The sequence below is a fragment of the Acinonyx jubatus genome, chromosome C1, assembly GCF_027475565.1.
Source record: "Acinonyx jubatus isolate Ajub_Pintada_27869175 chromosome C1, VMU_Ajub_asm_v1.0, whole genome shotgun sequence".
NCBI lineage: Eukaryota > Metazoa > Chordata > Mammalia > Carnivora > Felidae > Acinonyx > Acinonyx jubatus.
In genome coordinates this window covers 185,707,375-185,734,003 of record NC_069381.1, presented here as the reverse complement: position 1 = coordinate 185,734,003, position 26,629 = coordinate 185,707,375, and the positions used below count along the sequence as shown (strand labels likewise).

The 26,629-nt window shown below is 34.7% G+C and overlaps 1 protein-coding gene and 2 pseudogenes across 19 annotated transcripts in view; 2 read left to right on the top strand and 1 right to left on the bottom strand.

Moving 5' to 3' along the window:
- Positions 1 to 26,629, bottom strand: part of CARF (calcium responsive transcription factor) — a 99,627-nt gene that overhangs the window by 46,583 nt on the left and 26,415 nt on the right. For 14 of the 19 annotated variants that reach the window (XM_053215589.1, XM_053215587.1, XM_053215588.1 and 11 more), the window contains exons 8-16: positions 23,313 to 23,502; positions 19,291 to 19,460; positions 18,515 to 18,690; positions 14,181 to 14,324; positions 10,949 to 11,182; positions 8,613 to 8,775; positions 7,570 to 7,633; positions 2,858 to 2,988; positions 2,109 to 2,481 (exon numbers count right to left, since the gene is read on the bottom strand). In XM_053215589.1, coding sequence (XP_053071564.1) covers positions 2,109 to 2,481; positions 2,858 to 2,988; positions 7,570 to 7,633; positions 8,613 to 8,775; positions 10,949 to 11,182; positions 14,181 to 14,324; positions 18,515 to 18,690; positions 19,291 to 19,460; positions 23,313 to 23,502 — 1,645 coding nt within the window. The remainder of the gene's footprint in view (positions 1 to 2,108; positions 2,482 to 2,857; positions 2,989 to 7,569; positions 7,634 to 8,612; positions 8,776 to 10,948; positions 11,183 to 14,180; positions 14,325 to 18,514; positions 18,691 to 19,290; positions 19,461 to 23,312; positions 23,503 to 26,629) is intronic. The other 5 variants (XM_053215598.1, XM_053215596.1, XM_053215597.1 and 2 more) reach the window with 2 other exon arrangements.
- LOC106978282 (cell division cycle protein 123 homolog) lies at positions 14,666 to 16,818 on the top strand (annotated as a pseudogene).
- Positions 24,408 to 24,857, top strand: LOC113598311 (40S ribosomal protein S29-like; annotated as a pseudogene).

Below are 26,629 nucleotides of genomic sequence, written 5' to 3'. Positions count from 1 at the left end.
TAATTGCCTTTAATAAAAATATGTGTAAATAAAAGTCAGGAAGCCTCCCATTATTTGAAAATGATGTTCTGCAAAGAGCAGGCATATATATTACAAATTTACCAATATGTTACTACCCCCATATGGTTTCCATATGTGATCATATATCAAGGAAAATTTTCCCTCCTTAAAGAAACTCCACTACATTAGTACATTAGAAAAAAATATGCCACATCTTAATGGATAGCTCTGACTTACTTACATAAGTTATGTGTTTGCTTACTTGAAACACTGCATAATGCACTTACCATTCTGATTTTAAATAAAGTACTTATGACCAAATTAATCAGAATGTAGCATACCAGAAACACTATTATCTTGAACAGGCAGGTGGGATATCTACGATGAAATCTTTTTCTTTTTCAGGGATATCAGTTTTTCCATTGCTACAGGGAACTGAGATTAAGGGGACCAAAATTTGCTCTGGAAAGTGTGCTGAACACACCTAATGCTTGTCACATGTGAGTGTATTGGGAGAGTTTAGCCCACACCATAGAGAAAACCAATAGAAGATGGATTTGAGTGACCCTGAGAATTCATATGCAGGTGAGGGAGTCCCTCGGATCATGATCTAACTTGATAAATCATGCAGATTCAGATCCAAAGAGGGTCTCCTTTAAAGCAATCTGAATTAGAGCTCTCAGAAATATCTTGGTACAACACAGAGGGAGGAAGCATGTTAGAATGTAAAGAAACTTTTGAGGCAGATTGATCTGGGTTTAAATCTCTGCTCTATCACTTTAGGCAATTACTTAACCTTCCTGAGCCTTGGTCTCCCTATCTGTAGCATGGGGACATCATCAACTATTTCATGCGGTTGTGAGGATTAGTCTCCATATATTCCTTTTCCTTCTCATCTATTGTCACAGCCCTCTGGATAAATTTTCTTAAAAGTAATGTTTCCAATAAATTTAAAATATAATGATTCTTTTCTGGAAGGAAGTATTTTATAATTTTTCCTTACCCAAAATAATGATGACTAAGAATGGAAAGTAAATACTTTGTATGTTCTAAGGATAATTTCTATGAAAATTTATGTTCTTCAAAGCAAAATGCAAATCTTTTCCCACAAAAGTGCCCAATCCAGAACAATCTGTGTGAATGGAAGTGACACAGGTCAAGTAGGAGTTAGAATTTATTACTAGGTTGACTGGGTTTGTTACAAAGTGAATATAACAAAGTCTTGGATTAAGTTAAGTCCTTAAGACTTAACTAGTTTCCTTTCAATTTCTACAGAACTCTATATTTAAGTCTAGAACTCAAAATTTTAAAAATTTTATAGCTGCCCACCCCATCCCATTTTTCCTTTTAACAAATTTTCCATAATAACCTTTACACTAAATCTTTTCCTTTTAAAGTTTCTCATTTTTTTCATACATTCTAAAATGACCCTCTGATTTCATATCACCACAGATTTTCCATGTAAACTGAGGTGATCAGAGAATGAGTAACTTTGCTAGAGACAAAAAAATTTTTAAAGTTTAAAAATTATTATGCTCTTGACATTTTTCCCTTTTTCTGGTAGTTTTACTTTATCAACTTATGTATTATAAACCCCTGAGTAGAAATTACAGTTTTTTTCTGTAGTGTAATAGTAACGATACAATGGAATATTATTCGGCAATCATAAAGAATGAAATCTTGCCATTTGCAACAATGTGGATGAAACTCTAATGTATTATGCTAAGTGAAATAAGTCAGAGAAAGACAAGTATCATATGATTTCACTCATTTGTGGAATTTAAAAAACAACATATGAACACAGGGGAAGGGAAGAAAAAATAAGATAAAAACAAAAGAGGGAGGGAAACCATAAGAGACTCAAATACAGAGAACAGAGTGTTGCTGGAGGGGAGGTAGGTGGGGGTATAGGCTAAATGCATGATGGGCATTAAGGAGGGTACTTACTGGGATGAGCACTGGGTGTTATATGGAAGTGATGAATTATTGGATTCTACTTCTGAAACCAATACTACACTGTTAACTAACTCAAATTTAAATTAAAAACAATAGCACTGATAGTCCATGAAGGTTAAAAAAAATAAAATCACAAGTTGCTTTTAACTTACTAATAGCTGGGTGGTTATCTATAATTTGTATTGGGATGGTTTGCACATTTCCCAACAGAATCCGATGAACACTTCCTTCCATATTCTCTGTATCCTCAACATCTCCAACTTGCACCAGCTGGTCCATTGCAGCTAGATTTTGATCTGGTCCTGGAAGGTTACCCATGGTAGAGGTAATAATGCTATTGTTTGGGGTCAGGCATGTATCTGTTTGAAGGCTATGACTTTGACCAAGCAGTAGAGAATTATTATTCATTACAGTACTTTCTAATGAGTCCAGAAGTCTTGAAGGACTGGAGGAAGGGTGGTTATTTACTGATATCAGAGTCGGTGATCCATCAGGAGAAGTGAATCTTGGTTGCAACTGCAAACCCTTTTAAACCGAAAAGAGTTACATCAATGTTTAAATTTACTAAGTATAATTTTTTCATAGGATATATTATTCTTTTCACACACAATTAGAATAAAATATAATGGTACAGTTACTAACAAATATTGAGGACAGAAACAAGAATCAAAGGAATAGTAGTACAACTAAATTTTATTGCATGCATGGTCAACTCCAACTTTTTCAAAATGTATTGTTTAAATTATCTTATATCAAGATACAAAAAAGTCAGGAAATTAATAATAAAAACATCTTTGATCATTATTACGATTCTATAACAATTCTATAAAATACCTAGAAGAGGAGAGATTGAGGAAGAAAGGGAAAGGCTTCAAATTTGTTTATTTCACTGGCTACCTACCTGCAGTTGAGTAAATACTTTTGGCTGAAATGAGGAAAGTGAAGAGAGCAAGTGGGCTGGCTCTGGAGACAAAGAACCCCTTGTCTGATTTGTTTCTACTTTGGTGCTAATTGATTCTCCTGGTGAATTTCCTAAGTTATATAAAAAAATAAGTTGTCAAAATAAAATAACATTTATGGCTTCTGGCATGCTACATTTTATTACAACATTTACTATCACAATTGGAATAGGAAATAAAGTCAAAGGTTTGGAAATGACTTTATGAAGTTATTTTTTCCACTATGGGGCACCTGGGTGGCTCAGTCGGTTAGGCATCCGACTTCGGCTCAGGTCATGATCTCACGGTCCGGTCCGTGAGTTCCAGCCCCGCGTCGGGCTCTGTGCTGACAGCTGAGAGCCTGGAGCCTGCTTTGGATTCTGTGTCTCCCTCTCTCTCTGCCCCTCCTCCACTCATGCTCTGTCTCTCTCTCAAAAATAAATAAACATTAAAAAAAAAAAAAGTTATTTTTTCCACTAAAAAAAAAAAGAAATTATTTTGTCCACTATTTCCAGAAACATAGGAAACAGTATTTTTCTTTCCTTGAAAGATTCTGTAACTCTAATCTAGCCCATTTTCTGTGCTATGATGCTGAACTACACCTAAACTTCTCTAGATGTGTGAAACCTATTGAGTCTCAATTACAAAGACCAAACTTAATTCGTCTTCGGTAGCCCTAGTGCCTGGATAATGCCTGACATAAAGTGGGTCCTCAATAATAACAGTACTAAATTTCTTTCAATAACTCATTTTGGAATAAATGAGGAGTACAAATCTCTGTTTTCTTAATACTTCAATTGCTAAAGTAATTGTCCTTAGGGAATGTAGTTCCTCTCATGTAATTTTTATGTACTAACCCAAATAAATTCATCTCAGTCAATCAAAAACCAATTATCAACAACTGTTTACTGTTTTCACACTAAGTAATTTTAAAAAATGGCCCTAATGTCAGACAAGGATGGATTTAAGCACTAGCTTTTCTCTGTAACTTTCAACATGCTACTTAACTCGGTTTCTAACTTCAGTTTCTTCATTTGCAAAATAAAAATCTTCTTCAAAGGACTGCTAAGAGGATTAAACAACACTCTCACATTTCTTGGCTTCTTCATTCCCTCTTTTTTAAACTGAAGTATAGTTGACACACATTGTTACATTAGTTTCAGGTGTAAAATATAGTGACTGAATAAGTTTATATGTTGTGCTATGCTCACCCCAAGTGTAGCTACCATCTGGCACCATACAATGCCATTACAGTACCAATGACTATATTCCATTTTATCCGCATGACTTGTTTATTCCAGAACTGGAAGCCTGTATCCCCTTCACCCATTACGCCCATCCCTGTACCGCCCGACCCCCTGGCAACCATCAGTTTGTTCTCTGTATATATGTGTCTGTTTCTGCTTTTCATTTGCTTATTTGTTTTGGTTTCAGATTCCACATACAAATGAAATCACATGGTATTTTTCTTTCTCTGTCTGATTTATTTCACTTTTTGGCTTCTTCATTTCTAATTGTCATTCTACTTCACTCTGTTGCTACTACTACTGTCACAACCTCATCTATTCTAAATCTAAAAATCTCTAATTCAAATATCCCATTCTTTGATCACAGCCTCTTATTTTTCCAAAGATTTTGCTCAAGTACTTCACTACAATTGTTGTTCAACCTCATGTGACCCTCCAGTCCATTGATTTCTCAGTTTTCTTCAGATCAACCTCTCCCTTAATAAAATTCTCTCCCCATTTAGCTTAGTAGAGTCTTAAGTTTATAATTTCAGTCACTCCTTGCAAATACCCTAAACTCCTTTGCCTCTCTGTACTTTGTTATAACCCCTGATAAAATCCTAACATTGAATGAAAATGGCTTCCAGTGCCTATATGTGCGAAGTTGAATGCCACTGAAAAAGAAACTTGCTACTACTACTAATACCAATTCATGATCATCAACTTCAACAGGACCTTCAGCTATACTGACAACCTTACAGTGTTCTTCTCACTCTATGTTATAAAGGATTTCAAATGTCCAATCTTGGCCACACTTCCTGAGATCTTTTTCATTCTTAGCACTTTTACTTAAAGAGAAAAGAAACTATCAGAAATTTCCTCAGCTTCCCATCACCAAAGCTATCAAGTACCTTCATCTTCATCTATCTCTTGAGATATTTCTTATCTGAAAATCCCTTCCCTCAACTCCATATTCCCTTCACAGCACACTGTCTCTACTTCTTCATTCATCACCCGTATTTACTTTTCAACCATCCCAAGATGGCTTCTTCCTAATCCGTTCCATTGAAATGGCTCTGATACCCAAGGTTTTCAAACCTGATCTTATGAGCTTCTTTTCTCTTCCCCTGCCACCACCAAATCCTATTCTTATGCCAGTGTTGCCTAACTCAGTAAATGTTACTATCAGTCAGTTGCTCTTGGAAGAAACTCCCGAGTCATCCCAGATCATTCCCATTCTTTTACCTCTCACACCTATTCAATCAACAATCAAACCTTTGAATTCTACTTTTTAAAAAACTCTTAAAATCTGTCCAATTATAGTATAAATGCCACCAACTGTACACCAAACCACTATCACTTTTCATTTGGACAGCTTGAAAGGGCCTCCTAAGCCCATTTTGCATACCCATTTTTATCTCCAAGCATTTTCTACCCTTAGAACCATACCAGCTTTTTAAGTTCCTTGAACATGACCAAGCTCTCTGTTGCTAAGCTTTGAAAGCTATTCCTTTGATTGGCAGATTCCTAACCATTCTTCAGTCCTTAGTTTAAAAGCCACTTTCTCAAGTGTCACTTCCCTACTCTCCAGATTAAGTTATGTCTTTATCACTATTCCCACAAAATTTTGCACAACTCTCTCATGGCACTATTTATAACAGTAATTAGAATATATTTGTTTATAGTGTCTTTTTCTCTTGCTAAACTTGAAATTCAATGGAGCAAGAAACTTGTTCTTTTTTATGTCCAACATTTATCACAGTGAGTAAAATATGTGCAGAACAAATGAATAATGTTAAGGAATTTGAACGTTATTCTCTATGCACAGGCTCTCTTAAAGGTTAATCAATCAAAGAATAAAGAAAAAATTGTACCGTATATAGCTATTCATTAATTTATTCTAAAGCATTTATTTAGATATTAACTTTGTAGCAGGCATTATGCTAGGAACTAGGTATGTTAACTTGAATAAAATACAATCTTTGCCCCTGAGAAGTTCAAATCATAACGAAAGATACAGACCTATAAACAAAAGGATACCATGTTAAATGCAGAGGTAAGTACAAAGAGTGAATGTCTAACTTTATACAGGGGGTGAAGTTAAGAGAACACTTAAAGCCAAAGAGATTGATTTCATTGGTGAGAGAAGTTTGCCATATAAAAGTGGAGAAAACATGTTTTCAGAAGAAAGGGGAAAAAAAAGGTGAAATAAATCTGGACCAGTAAGAGAGTATAAGAGTACACATATGAGAAAAAACAAACCATACAAAATGGACAATAGCTTCCTGATCAAGGTACCTTAGGGTTATTTCTACTGGAATTAGCCTAACTTTAGAGTAAACTGTACTAGTAGTCAGCCTCAAAATTTTAATCATAAAGAATAAAAGCTGATTATGTGAGGAAATTTTTTATTTTTTAAAGTTTATTTATATACATATTTTTTAATCTCTACACCCAATGTGGGGCTCAAACTCACAACCCCGTGATCAAGAGTCACATGCTCTTCCAACTAAGCCAGCCAGGCATCCCTTATTTTTTATTTTCAATTTGTTTTAGTATAGTTGACACACGATGTTACATTAGTTCCAGGTGTATAACACATGATTCAACTTCTTTATATGTTATGTTATGCTCACAAGTGTAGCTATCATCTGTCAACATACAACACTATTACAACATTATTGACTATATTCCCTATGCTGTGCCTTTTATTCCCATGACTTATTTATTCCATAACTAGAAGCCTGTATCTCCCACTCCTCCTCACCCATTTTGCCCATTACCTTACCATCCCTCCCCTCTGGCAACTATCAGTTTGTTCTCCGTATTTGAAGTCTGATTCTGCTTTTTGTTTATTCAGTTGTTTTGGTTTTAGATCCCACATATGAGGGAAATCATATGGTATTTGTCCTTGTCAGTCTGATTTATTTTACTTAGCATAATACCTTCTAGGTCCATCCATGTTGTCACAGAAGGCAACAGCTCATCCTTTTTTATGGCTGAATAATACACATGAGGAAGTTTAAACAGCTGGAATTATTTTGACAAAACCTAACATAGTTGCTCTTGTCTCTTTTGGCCATGGTTTCCTCATCCATAAAATTTGATTAGATGAGATAATACCTTAAATGTCTTCCAGTTTTGGGGCACCTGGGTGGCTTAGTCAGTTAAATGTCTGACTCTTGATTTTGTCTCAGGTCATGATCTCATAGTCTGTGGGTTCAAGCCCCATGTCTGGCTCTGTGCTGACAGTGCAGAGCCTGCTTCGGATACTTTCTTTCCTTCTGTCTGCCCCTCCCCCTCTCATGCTCTCCTGCTCTCCTGCTCCCTCCCTTTGTCCCTCCCTCTCTCTCTCTCTCAAAATACACATTTTTTAAAAATTGAAAAAAATAAGTATCTTCCAGTTTTGACACTGATTTTATATTTTAAAGATATTCAGGATAACATACCTTCTGCAAATGTAACTGTCACAGTCTCTCTGAGAATATGCCCATTATCTGTAGTCCACTGAAGCTGAAATGGAAACATTTATTTCAGTAAAAACAATAAAGAATTTATATTGCAAAATATTTTAAAACATCAATACAACTGTCATATTTTATTCAATGACAGTACAATTGTGTTTATTCAGTGATTACTCTCTTCACTTGTTTATATTCTTAAAGCACGAGTATACTTCACCATCCAAATACATAAGCTTCCCAATTTCAGATAGCAAAAATTCAGATAGCAAGCAGAGATGGCAAAGATCATCACTAAACAAATCCATTTTACTTCCTGAACTTTGGACAGTGAATAATCAAGAGAGTTTTGGATGGAAAAGAATAGTAGGACTAGCTTAAAATCTGAATCTATTCAGTTAAGAAGACATAATTTGGATAGTAAAAACATGGAGAGCAAAAGGTATTGCTACTAGGATTTTAATGCCATAATTACAGTCTGTACTATAATTAGTTTTTGAGTAATTATATTATTCCCTTCAGAGTAAGCAAAATTTTCATAGAAATGACCAATATTCAGGGGTAATTAAAGCATCACAGTTGACGTAAAACTGATACCCATAGATGGCATACAGAACCAATATCATCCCTTTGTAGATACAAAAATGCTGTGTATTCAAGTCTGAACTATTGTACTGAAAGTTGTCAACCTATTTAAAAAGAGAGGGAGATATACACAGTATATACTCAATAAATATCTGTTAGATGAATAAGATACTTTATACAGAGATAAAATAATGTTGATTTTTGAATGAAGATTACTATTGTTATTATAGTCAGAGATGGCTATTCACTGATATTTCTTCTTGTGACAGTAATATACAAATTTCAGTCAAATCATCATCTGAGGGTTCACAGTGTTTACATTTTAAGAGACTTTTTTTTCTTTCATCACAATCATTTATATGGCCTATTAACAACCACCACTATAAGGCCAAAAGTAATAGAGAAAGATTCTATAATAAAACAAAGAATTACAGTTGTAATCATACCGTTGCTGGAATAATATCTGAGTTATACACATTATCTCCATTTCTCAAGGCTTTCTGTACCTCATGGATGTGATTTTTAATATCATTTACAGTTGGAAAAAAGGATAAGTTATGTCTTTCAGGCACCTCATCAGGTTTAAATAGTTCTCTTTCCACAAATTTTCTGTGGAGAGCATAAAACAAAATAAAAACATAAATAATCTAGCAATATACTTCAGATAAAATGAGAAAAAGGTTCTTTTTTAGCATAAACTTCTGTAAAGCATGGTTTATAGCTTTATAATTTATATTTTTCCAGTTTAAATTTTTTCATACATTAAATCAAAGAAATCATATGGATTAAAAAATGTAGTATTTTCATTAAACACCTATGTATCTTAGAGTGAGCTTTGACATTTTTATGAATTTTTAAAAGAATCACTATTTTCAGTTTAGGCATAATATGTTTTGAATGTTAATGATGTCAAGCAGTGTACTAAACATTTGACATCAAGGATCTCCATTAATGTTTACTATAATCCTGTGAAGAAAGTGCAATTATCATTCTCACTTTACAGATGAGGGAACTGAGGGCTGCTGACATTAAATAATTTGCCAAAGCTATACATCTAGCCAGTAAGTAAGAAAGCTTGGGCCTACATCATCTTACACTGTTGCCAAAAGGCATCACTTACTATATAAAATGTGATCTGCTCCAATTTTATAAGTAGATAAAAGAGAGTATAGAAATAGAAGACAGCACTGACATATAAATGTATACAAATACATAAAAGAAATGATAAAGTCCATTAAGATACAAAACAGATGAACACAAAGGAAAGGAAGCAAAAATAATATAAAAACAGAGAGGGGGAAGAGACTCTTAAATACAGAGAACAAACAGAGGGTTACTGGAGGGGTTGTGGGAGGGGGGGATGGGCTAAATGGGTAAGGGGCATTAAGAAATTTACTCCTGAAATCATTATTGCACTATATGCTAACTAACTTGGATGTAAATTAAAAAAATAAATTAAATAAAATGGAAAAAAAAAAGAAATGATAAAGTGCAGTATTTATGTGCTTCGTGCATTACATTCTATAGACCATACTGCAGAGCTGTATTATACCTCTGTTCTTAAGATTCAAGTTTAGTAAATAATGTATGGTTTTACCAAATTTGGGGTCTGTTCTAACAATGCCCCAATGAAAATGAATATAAATGTCTAAGAAAGTTGTTAAATAGGAAAAATCATATATTAATTAAGAAATAATCCTAGGAAATACTCACTGTGTTGTTTAGATCAGACTACTGTAACTAGTTATAACTACACTATAACTAGTAGGAATAAGGCCAGGAATAAATATCAGAAATCATGGTAAAGAGCACAGGCTGTAGAATTAGATCTAGATTTCAGTTCTGCCTCTACCTCTTAAGCCAGTTATTTAACCACTCATAGTGTCCATTTTCTCATGTGAAGAATGGAGGTAAATATATCAACTTTATAAAGTTGCAGGAATAAATGAGATCGTGCATATAAAGTACATACAATATCTGTTACATACATAGTAAGCACCACATAATAATTATTGTATCTTGAGTATCAATGACATTGGACCAGAGTGCTACATATAATTTAATCATACAAAGATCTATGTACGTAAATGAATATTGCTTTATAACTTCCGTTAATAAAATGCTTTCTAGTAAAAAAAAAAAAAAGAACTATCCATGTTCTTTTGTTGTAATACATTTAATTGCATTTCAAATAGCTTAAATAAGTATCTTGGCCTAGGTTTTAAAATCTTTGGTTCTACAAAGGTTTTTTTTAAAGGTATTTATTATATAATTCAATTTATATATCATTCAGAAATAGTCCAATTTGTTAAATCTGATTATGGAATATTTTAAATGAGTAATTTGAATCATTACTCATGGCTTGCCAAAGATCTGCTACAAAATGATCAGTTCATAATAAGATTATTTTAATAAATTAATAAATTATAATCCTTATCTACTCTGATAGCATAAATCCTGGAAAATGTCTATGATAATAAAAGTGTTATTATTTTTTTACTTTTTTAATGTTTATTTATTTTGAGAGAGAGCGAAAGCATGCATGCATGTATGTGGGAGAGGGACAGAGAGAGAGAGAGGGAGAGAGAATCCTAAGCAGGCTCCACACTCAATGCAGAGACCAATGCAGGGCTCAATCCCACGACTGTGAGATCATGACCTGAGCTGAAATCAAGAGTTGGACACTTAACAAACTGAGCCACCCAGGCACCCTGGTAAGTGTATTATTTAAACCAACAAACAAAAATGAAAAACGTAAAAGAACAATTTGTTTTTACCATACCTTAGCTGTTTCCTTACTGCATACACTTGTTCTATTCCTTGTGACACTAATTCTTGAATCTTATGTGCTACTTGAGGATGTAGACGTGAGGGTAATGCGCAATTTTCATCCCTAATTGCAGTTTCCTCTTCTTCAAGAGAAGGCACAGGAAAAGGGGAAGGTGACAAAGCAAGGCAGGAAGTTTCTAACTCGTGATACTGATGAGCTTGCTTTGTAGGTAACTGTACATACCATCTGAGAAGTGGAAATATTTAAAATTATGCTATTAAACAAAGGCACAGATCATAGTTACTTATGTTAAACCTCATCAAGAAAAAGAATAACCTTTTAAGAAAAGATTATATGATATCATATTAAATGAATATAATTAGCAATTTAAAACTAATAAATAAATCTTAAAATGTCCTCTGCTTGTTCTAAGTTGGTTCTATACTCAATTAAATAAAAATCTTTATGAACCTTTATAGACTTTTACTCTGGCCCTAAAGTAAAGGAGGGGTATAGGAGTTAAATATATATGAAAATCGTATTTTAAATTTCATGTTCCAGAATTCAAGCTGTATTACAAAGCTGTAATCATCAAGACAGTATGGTACTGGCACAAAAACAGACACTCAGATCAATGGAACAGAATAGAGAAGCCAGAAATGGACCCACAAACGTATGGCCAACTAATCTTTGACAAAGCAGGAAAGAATATCCAATGGAATAAAGATAGTCTCTTTAGCAAGTGGTGCTGGGAAAACTGGACAGCGACATGTAGAAGAATGAAACTGGACAACTTTCATACACCATACACAAAAATAAATTCAAAATGGATGAAAGACCTAAATGTTAGACAGGAAATCATCAAAACGTTAAAGGAGAAAAGAGGCAGCAACTTCTTTGACCTCAGCTACAGCAACATCTTACTTGACATGTCTCCGAAGGCAAGGGAAACAAAAGCAAAAATGAACCGCTGGGACCTCATCAAGATAAAAAGCTTCTGCACAGCAAAGGAAACAACAAAACTAAAAGGCAACTGACGGAATGGGAGAAGATATTTGCAAACGACGTATCAGATAAAGGGTTAGTATCCAAAATCTATAAAGAACCTATCAAATTCAACACCCAAAAAACAATCCAGTGAAGAAATGGGCAAAAGACATGGATAGATACTTCTCCAAAGAAGACATCAGATAGCCAACTGACACATGAAAAAATGCTCAACATCACTCGTCATCAGGGAAATACAACTCAAAACCACAATGGCTAACATTAACCTCTCAGGCAACAAGAGATGTTGGTGAGGATGTGGAAGAAGAGGATCTCTTTTGCACTGCTGGTGGGAATGCAAACTGATGCGGCCAGTCTAGAAAAACAGTATGGAGTTTCCTCAAAAAATTAAAAATAGAAATACCCTATAACTCAGCAATTTCATTACTAGGTATTTATCCAAGGGATACCAGTATGCTGTTTCGAAGGGACACATGCACCCCAATGTTTATAGCAGTGCTATCAGTAGCCAAAGTATGGAAAGAGCCCAAATGTCCATGGAAGGATAAAGAAGATGTGGTATATATATACAATGGAGTATTACTCAGCAATCAAAAAGAATGAAATCTTGCCAATTGTAACTACTGGATGGAACTGGAGGGCATTATGCTAAACGAAATTAGTCAGAGAAAGACAAATATATGACTTCACTCATATGAGGACTTTAAGATACAAAACAGATGAACTAAGGGAAGGGAAGCAAAAATAATATAAAAACAGGGAGGGGGACAAAATGTAAGAGACTCTTAAATATGGAGAACAGAGGGTTACTGGAGGGGTTATAGGAGTGGGGATGGGCTAAATAGGTAAGGGACATTAAGGAATCTACTCCTGAAATCATTGTTGCACTATATGCTAACTAACTTGGATGTAAATTTAAAAAATAAATTAAAAAAAAAAAGGCCAGCTCTGAAACATGATAAAAAAATTTTCATGTTAAGTAAATTTTACCTCAAAATAACAAGACTTTTAAAGTCATCATCTTTTATTTATTTGTGCATTTAAAGTGTGTGTATTTATTTTGAGAAAAAGAGAACAAGTGAGGGAGGGGCAAAGACAGAGGGAGACAGAGGATCCAAAGTGAGTTCTCTGCTGACAGCAGAGAGCCCCATGTGGACTCAAACCCACAAACTGTGAGATCATAACCTGAGCCAAAGTCAGACACTCAACTGACAGAGCAGCCAGGCACCCCTAAAGTTATCATCTTTTAAATTGTGTATTTTCCCATTTTCCTATTTTGTCCCCAAATTATAACTTCTGTGTTCCACCTATAATCTGTCTAAACAAAGAGTGGCTATAATTCAGTGCCTATTGAGTTATGTGGAAGAATCTTCTCTGACAGGAACTCAATAAACTGCCTCTAACAGCACCTCATCTCCAATTGCCCCAATGAGCAAGAGAATTAACTGGAAGATGAATACAGATCTTTCATACAGCAGTGCAGTGCCCAAAAAACAGATGCTAGGAAAATGAAATGATCTGGTAGGATACTGTTTTAATTGATACTTTTGTACAAAGTGCTTGCAATGATTGATATTGCATGAAACGGAGCCTACTTAAAAATTATATGCAATGTTCTCTAACCTGGATGATCTAATTATTGACTACTCATTTTCTATACATCTGAAAGTTTTTCTAAAGTTCACACAAAAACTATATTCCGTATATTTAATCCCACTGCATTACTGTAAATTCTTCACCTAGACTGAATATGAAGGAAAGAAGGAAGGCTAATATTTCTTCTTATATAAAACCTGAAGCCCAAAAAGTACAAAATGGAATTATATGTAGGGCTTAGAATCAATTTCTGGCTGTCATAGATAATCAAAGATGGGTAAAAAAAATACATACAGGTGACTGCAAGTTCGGTTCTAATGAAGTGTCAGAAACAAAGTGTGAAATACATAATGATATGTGTTATTAAACCTGTATTTGTCATTTTGGGGAAAAACTTCCATATGGTATATGCAATTCTTTGGTCAGCATCATCCAAACATATGGCTGATAAACTCAATGACTTATACAGCAACAAACTGCTTTAATACCTAGGAAATCACTAGTGAGACATGTCCCTTATAAAAACCTTTTCTTAATGAAATAATTAGAAAACATAATAATAGTTTCTCTTACAGCAAAAAAAATCTTGTAAATGGAGCTAATTTGTAAAAATAAAAAAAAAATGATATAAATGTCATACCTAAGAACACCACCAGCATCTACCAAATTCTTCTTTAGCATGTTAAAGGCTTTTTCCTGCTCCATTCGGATTATTTTCTTGTCAATTTTGGGGTCTGTAGGAACTCTATATTCAGGAAACTTCTGTACCTTTTTAATGTAAATCCTTTTTATAAAAAAAGAAGAATTTGTTTCATTATATTATAATCTTAAGAAAATCTAACTTATCAAGCAAAAGTTTAAGTATTAAACTTTTAAAAAATTAAATTAAATTAGAAAGCATTCAGAGGATTATGTTGAAAAATAAGCCATATTTCAGTGCATAATACTTAGCAAATGAAGAATACTCATGATGTCAATAAAAGTATCTGAATATTTATGGATAGTAATTTTGTTTCTGGATTTCCCTCTTCTCAATTCTTCTGAAAGCCATAAAAAACTCCTGCCTGGGAGTTCCAGGAGGGTGCTGGGAGAGGTGGGGGTGGTGGCGGCAGCAGCAGCTGGAGGATGAATACGGGGCATTTCTCCACGTGGTATCCACTGTTCTGAAGCCTTACCATCAAGTGTGTCTTCTTCCACTTCCTCAGAATGTGAAGGATTATTTACTCCATGATGGAACTCTGGTGGTTTCAGGAAGAGAAGATCCGCCAACACATTCTCAGCCAGTGATGACAAGGCAGAAGAAATGTAGTGGTCGGATGATGAGAACATGGCTATGCTTATGGCACCAGAATTTCCCAAGTTTACCACTAAAGTCCATGAAGCTATGGATTCCCCAGGGTGAGGGGTGGGGGTGGGGTGAGGGTGAGGTGGGGGTGGAGGCAGTGTATTTCCTAGGCTTAACTGGAGTGCTCCAAGGGATGCAAACTGGATAGCAATGAACAGTTCTCTGAAATGTAAAACATTCAGTGACAACTTTCCATTGTTCAAGAGTTCTGATTTCATCATTCTTGACTTCACTCAACCATTTATTCATTGCACTGATGATTCTCCAGATCCTCGTACAGAATATGAACTTGTTCTTCAACAATGGTGTGAATTAATTTCTGGGGCTGAGTTCTGATGTTTTGTTAAGGAAAACAAGCTTACTGGTATTTTTCAAAGGGACTATACACAATACTATGATCATATTTCTAAACAAAAGAAAAAGATTTGCAGGTGCATACAAGAGTTTTCCAAGAAACACAGTATAAATTCTTAAATGAAGACTTTGTGTTGGATGTATCTAGAAACAGCAGTGGGAAGGTGTAGCTGATTGATTTTAATCCATTTGGTGAAATTAACTGATTCACTGCTGTGTACTTGGGAAGAGCTGATATCTGGGAGAAACTTAAAAGGTGATTTTAGTGAAAGAGATGCCCTGGAGCAGGATTCTCCAGCTTTCAGCTGCACAAAGGGTGAAGTAACAGTTCAACCCAGTCCCTATCTGAGTAACGAACTTCCCAAGGACTTTGTAGACCCGAACACTGGGGAGAATGCTCACAAACTCATAGATTTTCTTAAACTGAAAAGAAATCAGCAAAAGTCTAACTGATTAGAGCACCAGAGTTCAAGTCTGAGGTAAAAAGGAACCACTTTGGCATCAAGAGGCTGCTCTGAGCTCACAACCTCCTCTTACCCCATTCTGTCAGGGTGGGAGGCAGGGTAAAATCAATAGCTTTTTATATCCATGTATATTAAGCTAGAAAAAATGGAGGGACTTTGCTACTTGTAAAAATAAATAATAAATAGATCTTAAGCATAAAAATAAAACAAAAACTCATGCCTGGATTATTTTAATAGCCTCCTTCTGGTCCTCTGGGCCTTGTTCCTTAAACCCACTTGATATATCAATGCTACAGTAATTGCTCACATTTGTAGTTCTCTCTTGAAGAATTTATCTGCTCTTTAATCAAGTACATATGTCTTGGCAGCATTCAAGGCATTCCATATGACTCTACCTTATTCACCTAATCTTACTTTCAAGTACTTCAAACATAAAATTGCTTTTTCTGTGAAGTTTATCATTTCAATGTTCCTTCTCTGATACCAAAAATAAAATCACACCATATCTTTATTTATAGAATGCTCCTGGTCTACAAACAATTATCTTCTCTCTAATTCTCTACCTACCCAAATTCAATCTAAACTTCAGCATCCAGGTAAATTTGTACTTTTCCTGCTAATGAGTTTGCATGGATATATTTCTTCTCTGATGAGTTAGCTAATTGACACATTTGGTACTATATACTATACTATTATGTTCTCCAATAGTTTGTTTGTTTGTTTGTTTGTTTTAATGTTTATTTAATTTTGAGAGAGAGGGACAGAGTGTGAGTGGGGGAGGGGCAGAGAGAGAGGGAGACACAATATGAAGCTGGCTCCAGGCTCTGAGCTGTTAGCATAGAGCCCGATGTGGGGCTCGAACTCATGAAATAGTGACCTGAGCCGAAGTCGGACACTTAACCACCTGAGCCACCCGTGTGCCCCTCCCACAGTTTTCTGTTTCCTGAGGTACCCCAACAATATTTTAAGTTTCCCAAGAGTAAGCGAAATCTTAAGACTCTTTCAGTCTCCTTCCTTCCCAATGTATTGCTGAGCATGGAGTAGATACTGAAAAAGTACTTGTAGAATGACAGAGAATAAAATTATTTCTTTATACACAGAGATTTTCTCTTAAGTTATACCTGAGATTTTATATTGCTTATATTTAAAAGCAGTTGAAAGGTTTGTTTCACAGTCAGGTTTAAATATTGCCTAAAGTTAACATTACCAGATTAAATACGAAAAGTCTTCTGAACTGGCTTTAAAAATTTCTTGAGAATGCAGAGGTTTGTGTATGACATGTGATAATGAAATAAAATGTTCCAAAGATCAACTAAACCCTGCCTTTATATGTTATCTTTTTAAATTTTATTTATTTGATAATTTAAAAATTTGAATGTCTGAAAAAGAAATATTAGAAAAGAACATAATAAAAACCTTTTATTGCTTCAAATTTTTCACTCTTACCCAGAGCAGTGGCCAGTCTGTAGTCCTATTCTATTTAAAATGTACTGTGTTGATTTTGTACATTGTTGGTATGAATGTAATTCGTAAAATTTCTCTAAAGAACAACTTTCTTTACAATACCTGTCAACATTTAAAAGAATATAACCTTTGCTCTAGCAATTTCATTTCAAGAAATTTATTCTACTGGTATTCTTGCACAAGTATACAAACAGGCATAATGTTATACTGCAGTTTTATATACAATAATAAAGAATACTTTTCAGAGCTTACATGTCCATCATCAGAGGACTAATTCTGTAAATGACAATTCATCCATAAATGTAATATTGTATGGCTACTGAAAGAATCATGAAACTAACATAATGGTATCTGTCAGTTGTATTTCAATTTTTAAAATAAATAAATAATGGGGTGCCTGGGTGGCTCAGTCGGTTAAGTGTCCGACTTCGGCTCAGGTCATGATCTCACGGTCCGTCAGTTCAAGCCCCATGTCGGGCTCTGTGCGGACAGCTCAGAGCCTGGAGCCTGCTTCGGATTCTGTGTCTCCCTCTCTCTCTGACCCTCCCCCGTTCATGCTCTGTCTCTCTGTGTCTCAAAAATAAATAAACAATGGGGCGCCTGGGTGGCTCAGTCAGTTGAGCGCCCGACTTCAGCTCAGGTCACGATCTCATGGTCCGTGAGTTTGAGCCCTGTGGTGGGCTCTGGGCTGATGGCTCAGACCCTGGAGCCTGCTTCTGATTCTGTGTCTCCCTCTCTCTCTGCCCCTCCCCCGTTCATGCTCTGTCTCTCTCTGTCTCAAAAATAAATAAACGTTAAAAAAAAATTAAAAAAAAATTAACATTAAAAAAAATTAAAATAAATAAATAAAAGGAAGGAATCAGTTCGTTTTTATGTACAAATATGGAGGCAGCTTTGAGACACACTGGGAATGAAATAACAAAAACAAAGCATAGAGTAGTATATGTCATTGCATCCACACTAGTATGAGGCAAAACAGTTGTGCAGTAAATAACCATAATAGGTATTCAGAATGGAAATAAAGCAATGTGAATTCACAGCAGGAAAGAATGTACACAACTACCTAACTTTAAGGAAAGAAAATATTATAAGTTTTACTGAGATTTCAACATTTTTGACTGTAAAGGAGGATATATATGTATGCATATACACAGAATATCTTTGGAGGGTTACACAAGAAACTGTTAAGAGTTGTTGCCTTAAAAAGAGACATAGGGTTAAGGATAAAAGGAAACTCAGGTTTCACTGTGTACTTTTTGGCACTGTTTAAACTTAATAGAAATGTGTCTATTAGCTATTAAAAATGAAATATTTAAAAAAAGGAAATAAAAAAAAAATAAAGCTTACCGGGCTGGACAAGTGGCTTTGTAGAGCTGACAAGACCTGCTTTCCTGTTCACTGATTTTTTTTAACTGGAAACCTTTTCTCCTTGGCCCATACTGACACTCCATTACCACGGCTCTACTCCCTGTAGGCCAAAACCAACTATTGATATTAATTGAAGTATCCATCTGTTCTGGACACTAGAATAAAAATAACTTAGTGGTGGCAATGTCAAAATTTACACTTTCGATTATGCAACTTTAAGGAAAGAAAATATCAGTAAGTCTTACTAAGATGTATAAACATAAAAATAAGAGTTTATTGTAATATTTACCAAATGTACATTATGGTAAAGAAATTTGATAATACCACATTTACTGAATGTTAACTGATATTTACATACATATAATTTTTAATAATAAAATTTGCCACCTTATAAGTAGAAATTAGTAAAAGGTACATTTGTTAGTAAATATTGTCATTTAAAGTTTTATTTCATTTTATAACTATTTATTTCCTTATTTCTATTTGTACTATTAGAATACAGTAGTCCCCCCTTATCTGCGGGGGATATGTTCCAAGACCCACAGTGAATGCCTGAAATAATGGACAGTACTAAACCCTATATAAACTATGCTTTTTCCTATACATATATGCCTATGATAAAGTTTAATTAATAACCTAAGGCACAGTAACAGATTACAATAACTAATAAAATAGAACAATTATAACAATATACTGTCATAAAAGTTATATGAATGGGGTTTCTCTCTCAAAATAATTTATTGTACTGTACTCACCCTTCTTCTTCTTGTGATGATGTGAGATGATAAAATGCCTATGTGATGAGATGAAGTGAGGTGAATGACGTAGGCATTGTGATGTAGCATTAGGCTACTACTGACCTTCTGACAAAACGTCAGGAGGATCATCTGCTTCCAGACTGAGGTTGAGAACAGGCAACTGAAACCTTGGAAAGTGAAACTGCGGATAAGGGGGGACTACAATAATGTAATAACCAGCCTATAATATGGCCCCCAATGATCCCTATTTTCCTAGTACTCTTGTCCTTGTGTAATTCCCTCCCCTTGAGCATGGGCTAGACTTATTAACTTACTTCTAATGAACATGGCAGAAGTGACAAGATGCTATTTTTGATACTAGGTTATAAAAAGACTGTGACTTCCATCCTGGGTACTCTCTTGCTCTTGCTTAGATTGCTCTCTCTGGGCGAAATCAGCTGTCTGTGGTGAGGCAGCCCTGTGGAGACACCCATGTGGCAAGGAATAAGCCACATGAGTGAGCTTGAAAGCACATTCTGCCCCAGCCAAGTGGTGAGATGACTGCAGCTCCAACCAACACTTTAAGAGCAAGCAGTCTTGTGACAGAACCTGAGGCAGAACTACCTTGCTAAGCAGCTCTTGGATTCCTGACCCAGAGGAACAATGAGATAAATGTTTGTTGTTTTCAGCCATCAGGTTTTGGGTAATTTGTTACATAGCAAAAGAATACAAATAAGTGGATGTGAAAACTATAAAGTTTATGATTTTAAGTCAAATATCCAGTTCCATGTAGAGTATAGCAGAGCACAGCAAACTTTTCAAATTTAAAATAAAAAACACCAGTCATAAATAAAAGTGTTGAAAAAGCTGACATGAATTAAAAATTAAAATTTTTTAATTTAAAAGACACCATAAAGGTAAAAAAGTTTAAAAAACAGTATTTTACAACACATATAACAAAGAATATGCAGAATATAAAGAACCACAAATAAGCTTTAAAACTAAAGAACCAGGGGCGCCTGGGTGGCTCAGTCGGTTGAGCGTCCGACTTCGGCTCAGGTCAGGATCTTGCTGTCAGTGAGTTTGAGCCCCGGGTTGGGCTCTGTGCTGACAGCTCAGAGCCTAGAGCCTGTTTCAGATTCTGTGTCTCCCTCTATCTCTGCCCTCCCCCACTCATGCTCTGTCTCTCTGTCTCTCTCTCTCTGTCAATAATAAATACTAAAAAATTTTTTAAAAATAAAAATAAAGAACCAAACAGAATAATGGGCAGACTATTAATAGGTAATTCAGAAAGAAAAATAAGATATTAAATGAACAAATAAAAAGATGTTCAACTTTATTACTAAATATGGAAATGCAAATTAAAGCAATAGTAAAATACCATCTCACACTCTTTGGATTGGCAAAAAAATTTTTTAACAATACTCTAAAATAACTGAACCCACTGATCAATCTCAACATCACAAAAAGGTGTTGCACATAGGTAGCAATAAGAAGTACACAGCACACCTATGAAGCATTTTTGTACAATACTTTAATGGAGATTAAATCCTCATTTAATCAAGCCTCTAGATCTAATAGTTCACTGGAAATAGAGGAGATTTAAAAAAAAAACATGCTAAACTACATCACAGAGATGGGATCAGCAAAACTCAGAATATGACAAACTCTACAGGACAAACTACCTGGGGGAAAAGAGAAAATAAATTTTTAGATGAAAAATTTAAGAGATAAATTAACACAAATGTGATCTGTGAACTCTGGAAGTGAATTTGAACAAACCTAGGGAAAAAGAATTCTTAGATAAGTAAAGAAATGTGAACTTTGGACATTCTATGACACTAAGAAATTAGTTAATTCTTTTAAAGTGTTAATAATGTAACTTCACTTAACATATGCATGTGTATAAAGAGTCCTTATCTTTTAGAGATATATACTTTAGCATATAATATATACTTTAGTAATTACACATAAAACAATGGGATATCTGGAATTTGCTGGAAAATCATCTTGGAGGTAGGAATGAAGAAGGGGGATATAAATGAGACAAGACTGACCGTATGCTAAGTGTTGTTGAAGCTAGATGATGAATACATGGAATCACGGGATTTCATATATTGTTATATATGTTATATATATCTTTCTATACATATATATATATATATATATCTATATATATATGTGTGTATATATATGAGAAAATTTCCAGAATATATAGATTTTTAAAGTCCACAATGCTAAGTCATAAAGTGAATGAAGGAAAGGGAAATTTTCATACATTGTTGAAACAAGTAAAAATTGGTACAGGTCGTCATTCCCTCATGTACAATTCTGAAATAGAAAAAGTTCAGAAAACAAATTTTTTGGAACTCATTTGACTACAAAACCTGACCTGAATTTTACAAGGCTATTTATGTTCTTTTGTTTATCCTTCCTAGTGTGACTATCCATAAAGTATTACTGTGTTTGATATGTGATAGTGTCTATAGAATACTTGCTAGGACTATTCTGTAATAGTATCATGCTACATTCCAAAAATTCTGAAATACATGTGGCCAAAAAATTTTAGAGAGGAGACTTGGACCTGTACAGCCACTTTAGAGAACAACTTGAAATAATCTTGTAAAGGGCATACTTTACAACTCAGCATCTCCACTTTAAAGCATACACCATTATCTTATTTCCATCCTCAACAGAAAATGTACACTGTCAAGATTTGACTACAGCATTCTTTGTAATATTGAAAAGTTAGAAACACCTTAAATGATAATTAGTGGCATTATTTTTGATATTACTGGTGATATGCTGGAATGTTATATATTAGTTAAATTAAGGTCTGTAAGTATCAATATGTACAGATTTCAAGAAATAAGGGTGGAAAAAAAAGAAATAAGTGTGAGTGAAAATTTACATAAGACTGTAGTTTACTATTTATGAATATTTAAAAGTATTCAAAACAATATAATATTACAAAGACAAACATGTATGGCAAAGTATACAAATATAGACTGGAAAGATACATACCAAATTTATGTGGTGGTTGCCTGTGGAGAGTTAACATGGGGATAAAATCTAGGGAGGGGGGAAATGTTGCGTCTCTTTTATAAGATAGTGATGAAACCTGGGCAGAAGAGGTTACATTTATCTCATCTTCTTCTAAGTATCTTTTTTTTACTCTCAGAGGTCCAGGATAAGACTGCAACTCCTCCAGCTGACTCAGTATTCCCATAGTCCTGAAATAAATCACTTATTTTTATGTTCTTGGGAGTCTGACCAGTCCTAGGATAAATCTCTGGGAATTGTTTGAAACCCTACCACTTCAGGGGTACCTGGCTGGCTCAGTTGGTAGAGCATGTGACTTTTAATTTTTTTTTTTTTTAACGTTTATTTATTTTTGAGACAGAGAGAGACAGAGCATGAATGGGGGAGGGTCAGAGAGAGAGGGAGACACATTTTTAATCTCGGGGTTGTAAGTTCGAGCCCTATGTTGGGTGTAAAGATGACTTAAAAATCTTAAAAAAAACAACCAAAACTCTACCACTTTAATACACACTAGCCTGGTATTTGAGAATACCATATGTAACACATCTGATGTTTGAGTATCTTAGTCTTAGAATTCTGTTTAGTAACTCCAGATTGCATACAAATTCTATGTAGTAAGTCCAGAGTTACATAAAATGAACACATATTTGTCCCACAAGACAAATCAAGAGAAAGAAGAGAATATCTGAATTTCATAAAAAAAAAATTCAACAGATACACATATTTAAAATAATAAAATTGCTATGTTAATGTTTTTATTTTCTATTTATCAATACATCTAAAGAAAGCATTATTTATTCTAATATAATACAATTTTATAATAAAAATAATTGGTTATATTTGTTTTATTTTTAGTTTAATATGCATTTTCATCAATTAACATTCAGCTGCCATCCACCAAAGTGAAAAAGTTGGTAGAAAACTTTTAGGAAAACCACATTTTCACAGTGTATCATGGGTGTGCTGAACCTTTAAAAAAAATTTCTTTTAAAAAGTACCTGCATTGACAAATGGGATTCCGTCATATGGAACATATTGAGATTTCCACATCAAGCGTGTAGCTGGCTTGGCTGGACTTGGAGATTGGCGGGTCCCCCAAACACTCTGAGTTTGCTGCTTGTGAAATGTTAGGACACTTTCTAATTCAGTCTCACTTATACAGTAGCCACGGTAAGAATCTCCAATTTTCTGCATATTATAGAAATTAAATAACAAAATTATTAGCAAATGTTTCACTGTACCAAAAATTTAATGAAGTGATTTTCCAAGATAAAAGACTCATCAGTTTTTAAAACAGAATGTCATTCTCCTGTCAGATCAATGGTGTATTACAACCAGTATATCTGATCTGATTTCAAGTAAATATTCTCCAAGTATTTGTTAGAGAATATTATTTCAAACTCATGGTCATACCATCAGTATCAAAATCTTGTTTGAGAGAAATAACAGTTAGGGAGGACAGCTTGAAGAATACATTATGTATCCATTCTTCCATATATTTAAATTTTACCCTTAGATCCAACCAGATCAACACAAACTAGCCATGAAGTACTGGCTCCCTGTGGAGCTTCTTTTATTGAAATTAATCTTGACATGACACAAATATTTTTGAAAATCTATGAAAATTGTGATGTATCTCCCATATTGAAATGATATCAAAGAATTTGCTCATTATATCAAGATTCTTTTTATGAAGATCCTTCTCTGAAAGAAAATCCTGTCTGAACCTAGAACCAAAAATAGTTAATGGTTTTATTTTATGGAAATCAACTTAATTACTTTTATCTAATGGACACAGAATTTAGTAACTAACTGGGTTTTCCCATTCTGAAATGTAGATTCTTATAGACAAGGGTGTGTGTGTGTGTGTGTGTGCACGCGCATATGTATGCGTGTGTGTATGTGTGTATGTACAGTTCATTAAGATATACATTTCTTACTTCCATTTTATCGTTACATTCTTGTTTTTTATTCTTTTAATTTCTACCTTGCTAATATATTTTATGTATTTTTGTAGGCTGTCTTCATTCTTCCTAAAACAAGGAAGGTATAAGTAAATCGTGTAAATAAATTGATACTATCCACTCACAACCATGGGAGTATCCCTCAACAGAAGTAGAAGTTTTTTCTACACCAGTAGAGAAAATCTGTTAACTGTGATCTCTTACATAAAATGCATGAATTCCATGAAATTGGCTCCATGAATATTTCCTCATTAAAGGGAACATGAGCAACATTTTGCCTCGTTGCATCTGAGAGTGCAAATTGGTTCACCAGCAGCTCTGCTGGAGCCACTGAGGAAATCTGGCCAGGGTTCTTGTTCTTGTTGCATCTGCTCAAACCAGCATGGTCTGATGTGTGAATACAGCCTCAACATATGCCGCCAGTGTTTCTGTCAGTACGTGAAGGATACAGGCTTCATTAAGCTGGACTATGTGAACTTCCTTGAATGGGTCATCCAAGATACCTACTTTAACTGCAGATATCCAAGATAACCTACCTTAATGCCAACTCATTGTACATAAAATAAAAATACTTCAATTGTGTTTTAATGTGACAAAAAAAATGGAGGGAATAAGAGCAGAGATATGGGACTAGGAATCTTGTTACTGTATTAGACTAACTATTTCACCCTACAGGAATACATTTAACAAGATGAAATTATCACAATACTGCTGTGGATGTACTTTGGGCCATAATAAGAAGAGATAATCTGATGCCAAGCAATACATTATCTCCAATTTCCCCTAAAAATAATAAAATGTGTAGACTTATAAATTTTTTTCTAGCCTAGATATATCTTCACCAAAATACTGACTACCAATAAAAGTAGAAACTTGAAGTCCAGCTATGCCATTTTTTAAACAAATAAAATGAATAGAGTTCATAATATTGCCAAAAAAAAAAAAAAAGGAAAAATTCAGAATTAGTAGAATATAACCAGGCCTCTATCAGGAGATAAAAGTTTAATACAGTTTTGAAATTTATCCAACTACTACATTTTGGTGAAATCTAATAAATGCCCATAGAAAAACATTCTGTTGGGCAGTTTTAACCAGTTTCTTACAAGATGTATGACATTAGGGAAGCCACACACAATGTATCATGGTTGTAAAACAAGATGATTTGGCCACATAATTGCTAATGCTTTAATTTTTGTAGCATTCTGTTAAGCTTATAATAATGATTTTAAAAACCGTCATCAGGGGCGCCTGGGTGGCTCAGTCAGTTAAGCGTCCAACTTCAGCTCAGGTCATGATCTCATGGTTGTGAGTTCAAGCCCGGCGTCAGGCTCTGTGCTGACTGCTCAGAGCCTGGAGCCTGTTTCAGATTCTGTGTCTCCCTCTCTCTCTGACCCTCCCCCGTTCATGCTCTGTCTCTCTGTCTCAAAAATAAATAAATGTTAAAAAAAATTTTTTTAATAAAAAATAAAAACTGTCATCAAAAATTATAATAGTTACTTTTGGAAACCAGTGAAAAAGTATGAGTAACAAAAGTGTGAGGGAAAAAAAAAATCTATCCATCTATACATATACACCTAAATATATATGACTTAGAAAATCAACAATAGTAAACATGTCCTAATCATTGCAATAGATCACATCATTATATTTGATTATTAGGATTTTTTTCTGGGAGTGCCTGGGTGGCTCAATCAGTTAAGCATCCGACTTCGGCTCAGGTCATGATCTCACAGCTTGTCAGTTTGAGCCCCAAGTCAGGCTCTGTGCTGACAGCTCAGAGCCTGGAACCTACTTCGGATTCTGTGTCTCCCTCTCTCTCTGCCCCTCCCCTGTTCACTCTCTCTCTGTGTCAAAATAGATAAGCATTAGAAAATTAAAAAAAAATTTTTTTCCTTGGGATGGGGCGCCTGGATGGTTAAGCGGTAGGCTTCAGCTCAGGTCATGATCTTGAGGTTCAGGAGTTCGATCCTCACACTGGGTTCTGTGCTGACAGCTTGGAGTCTGGAGCCTGCTTCAGATTTCTGTGTCTCCTTCTCTCTCTCTGCCCCTCCCCCACTCACACTCTTTTTCTCTCAAAAATAAAATAAACATAAAAAAAAGTTAACAACAACAAAAAAGTAATTTTCTTGGGATGCCTGGTTGGCTCAGTTAGTTGGTTGAGCATCCAATCCTGATTTCAGCTCAGGTCAAGATCTCACGGTTTGTGAGATCAAGCCCCACACTGGGCTCTATGCTGATTATGCAGAGCCTGCTTGGGGTTCTCTCTCTCCCTCTCTCTCTCTGCCCTCCCCTGTTTGTGCCCTCTCTCTCAAAATAAATAAAATTTAAAAAAAGATTTAAAAAAAAATAAT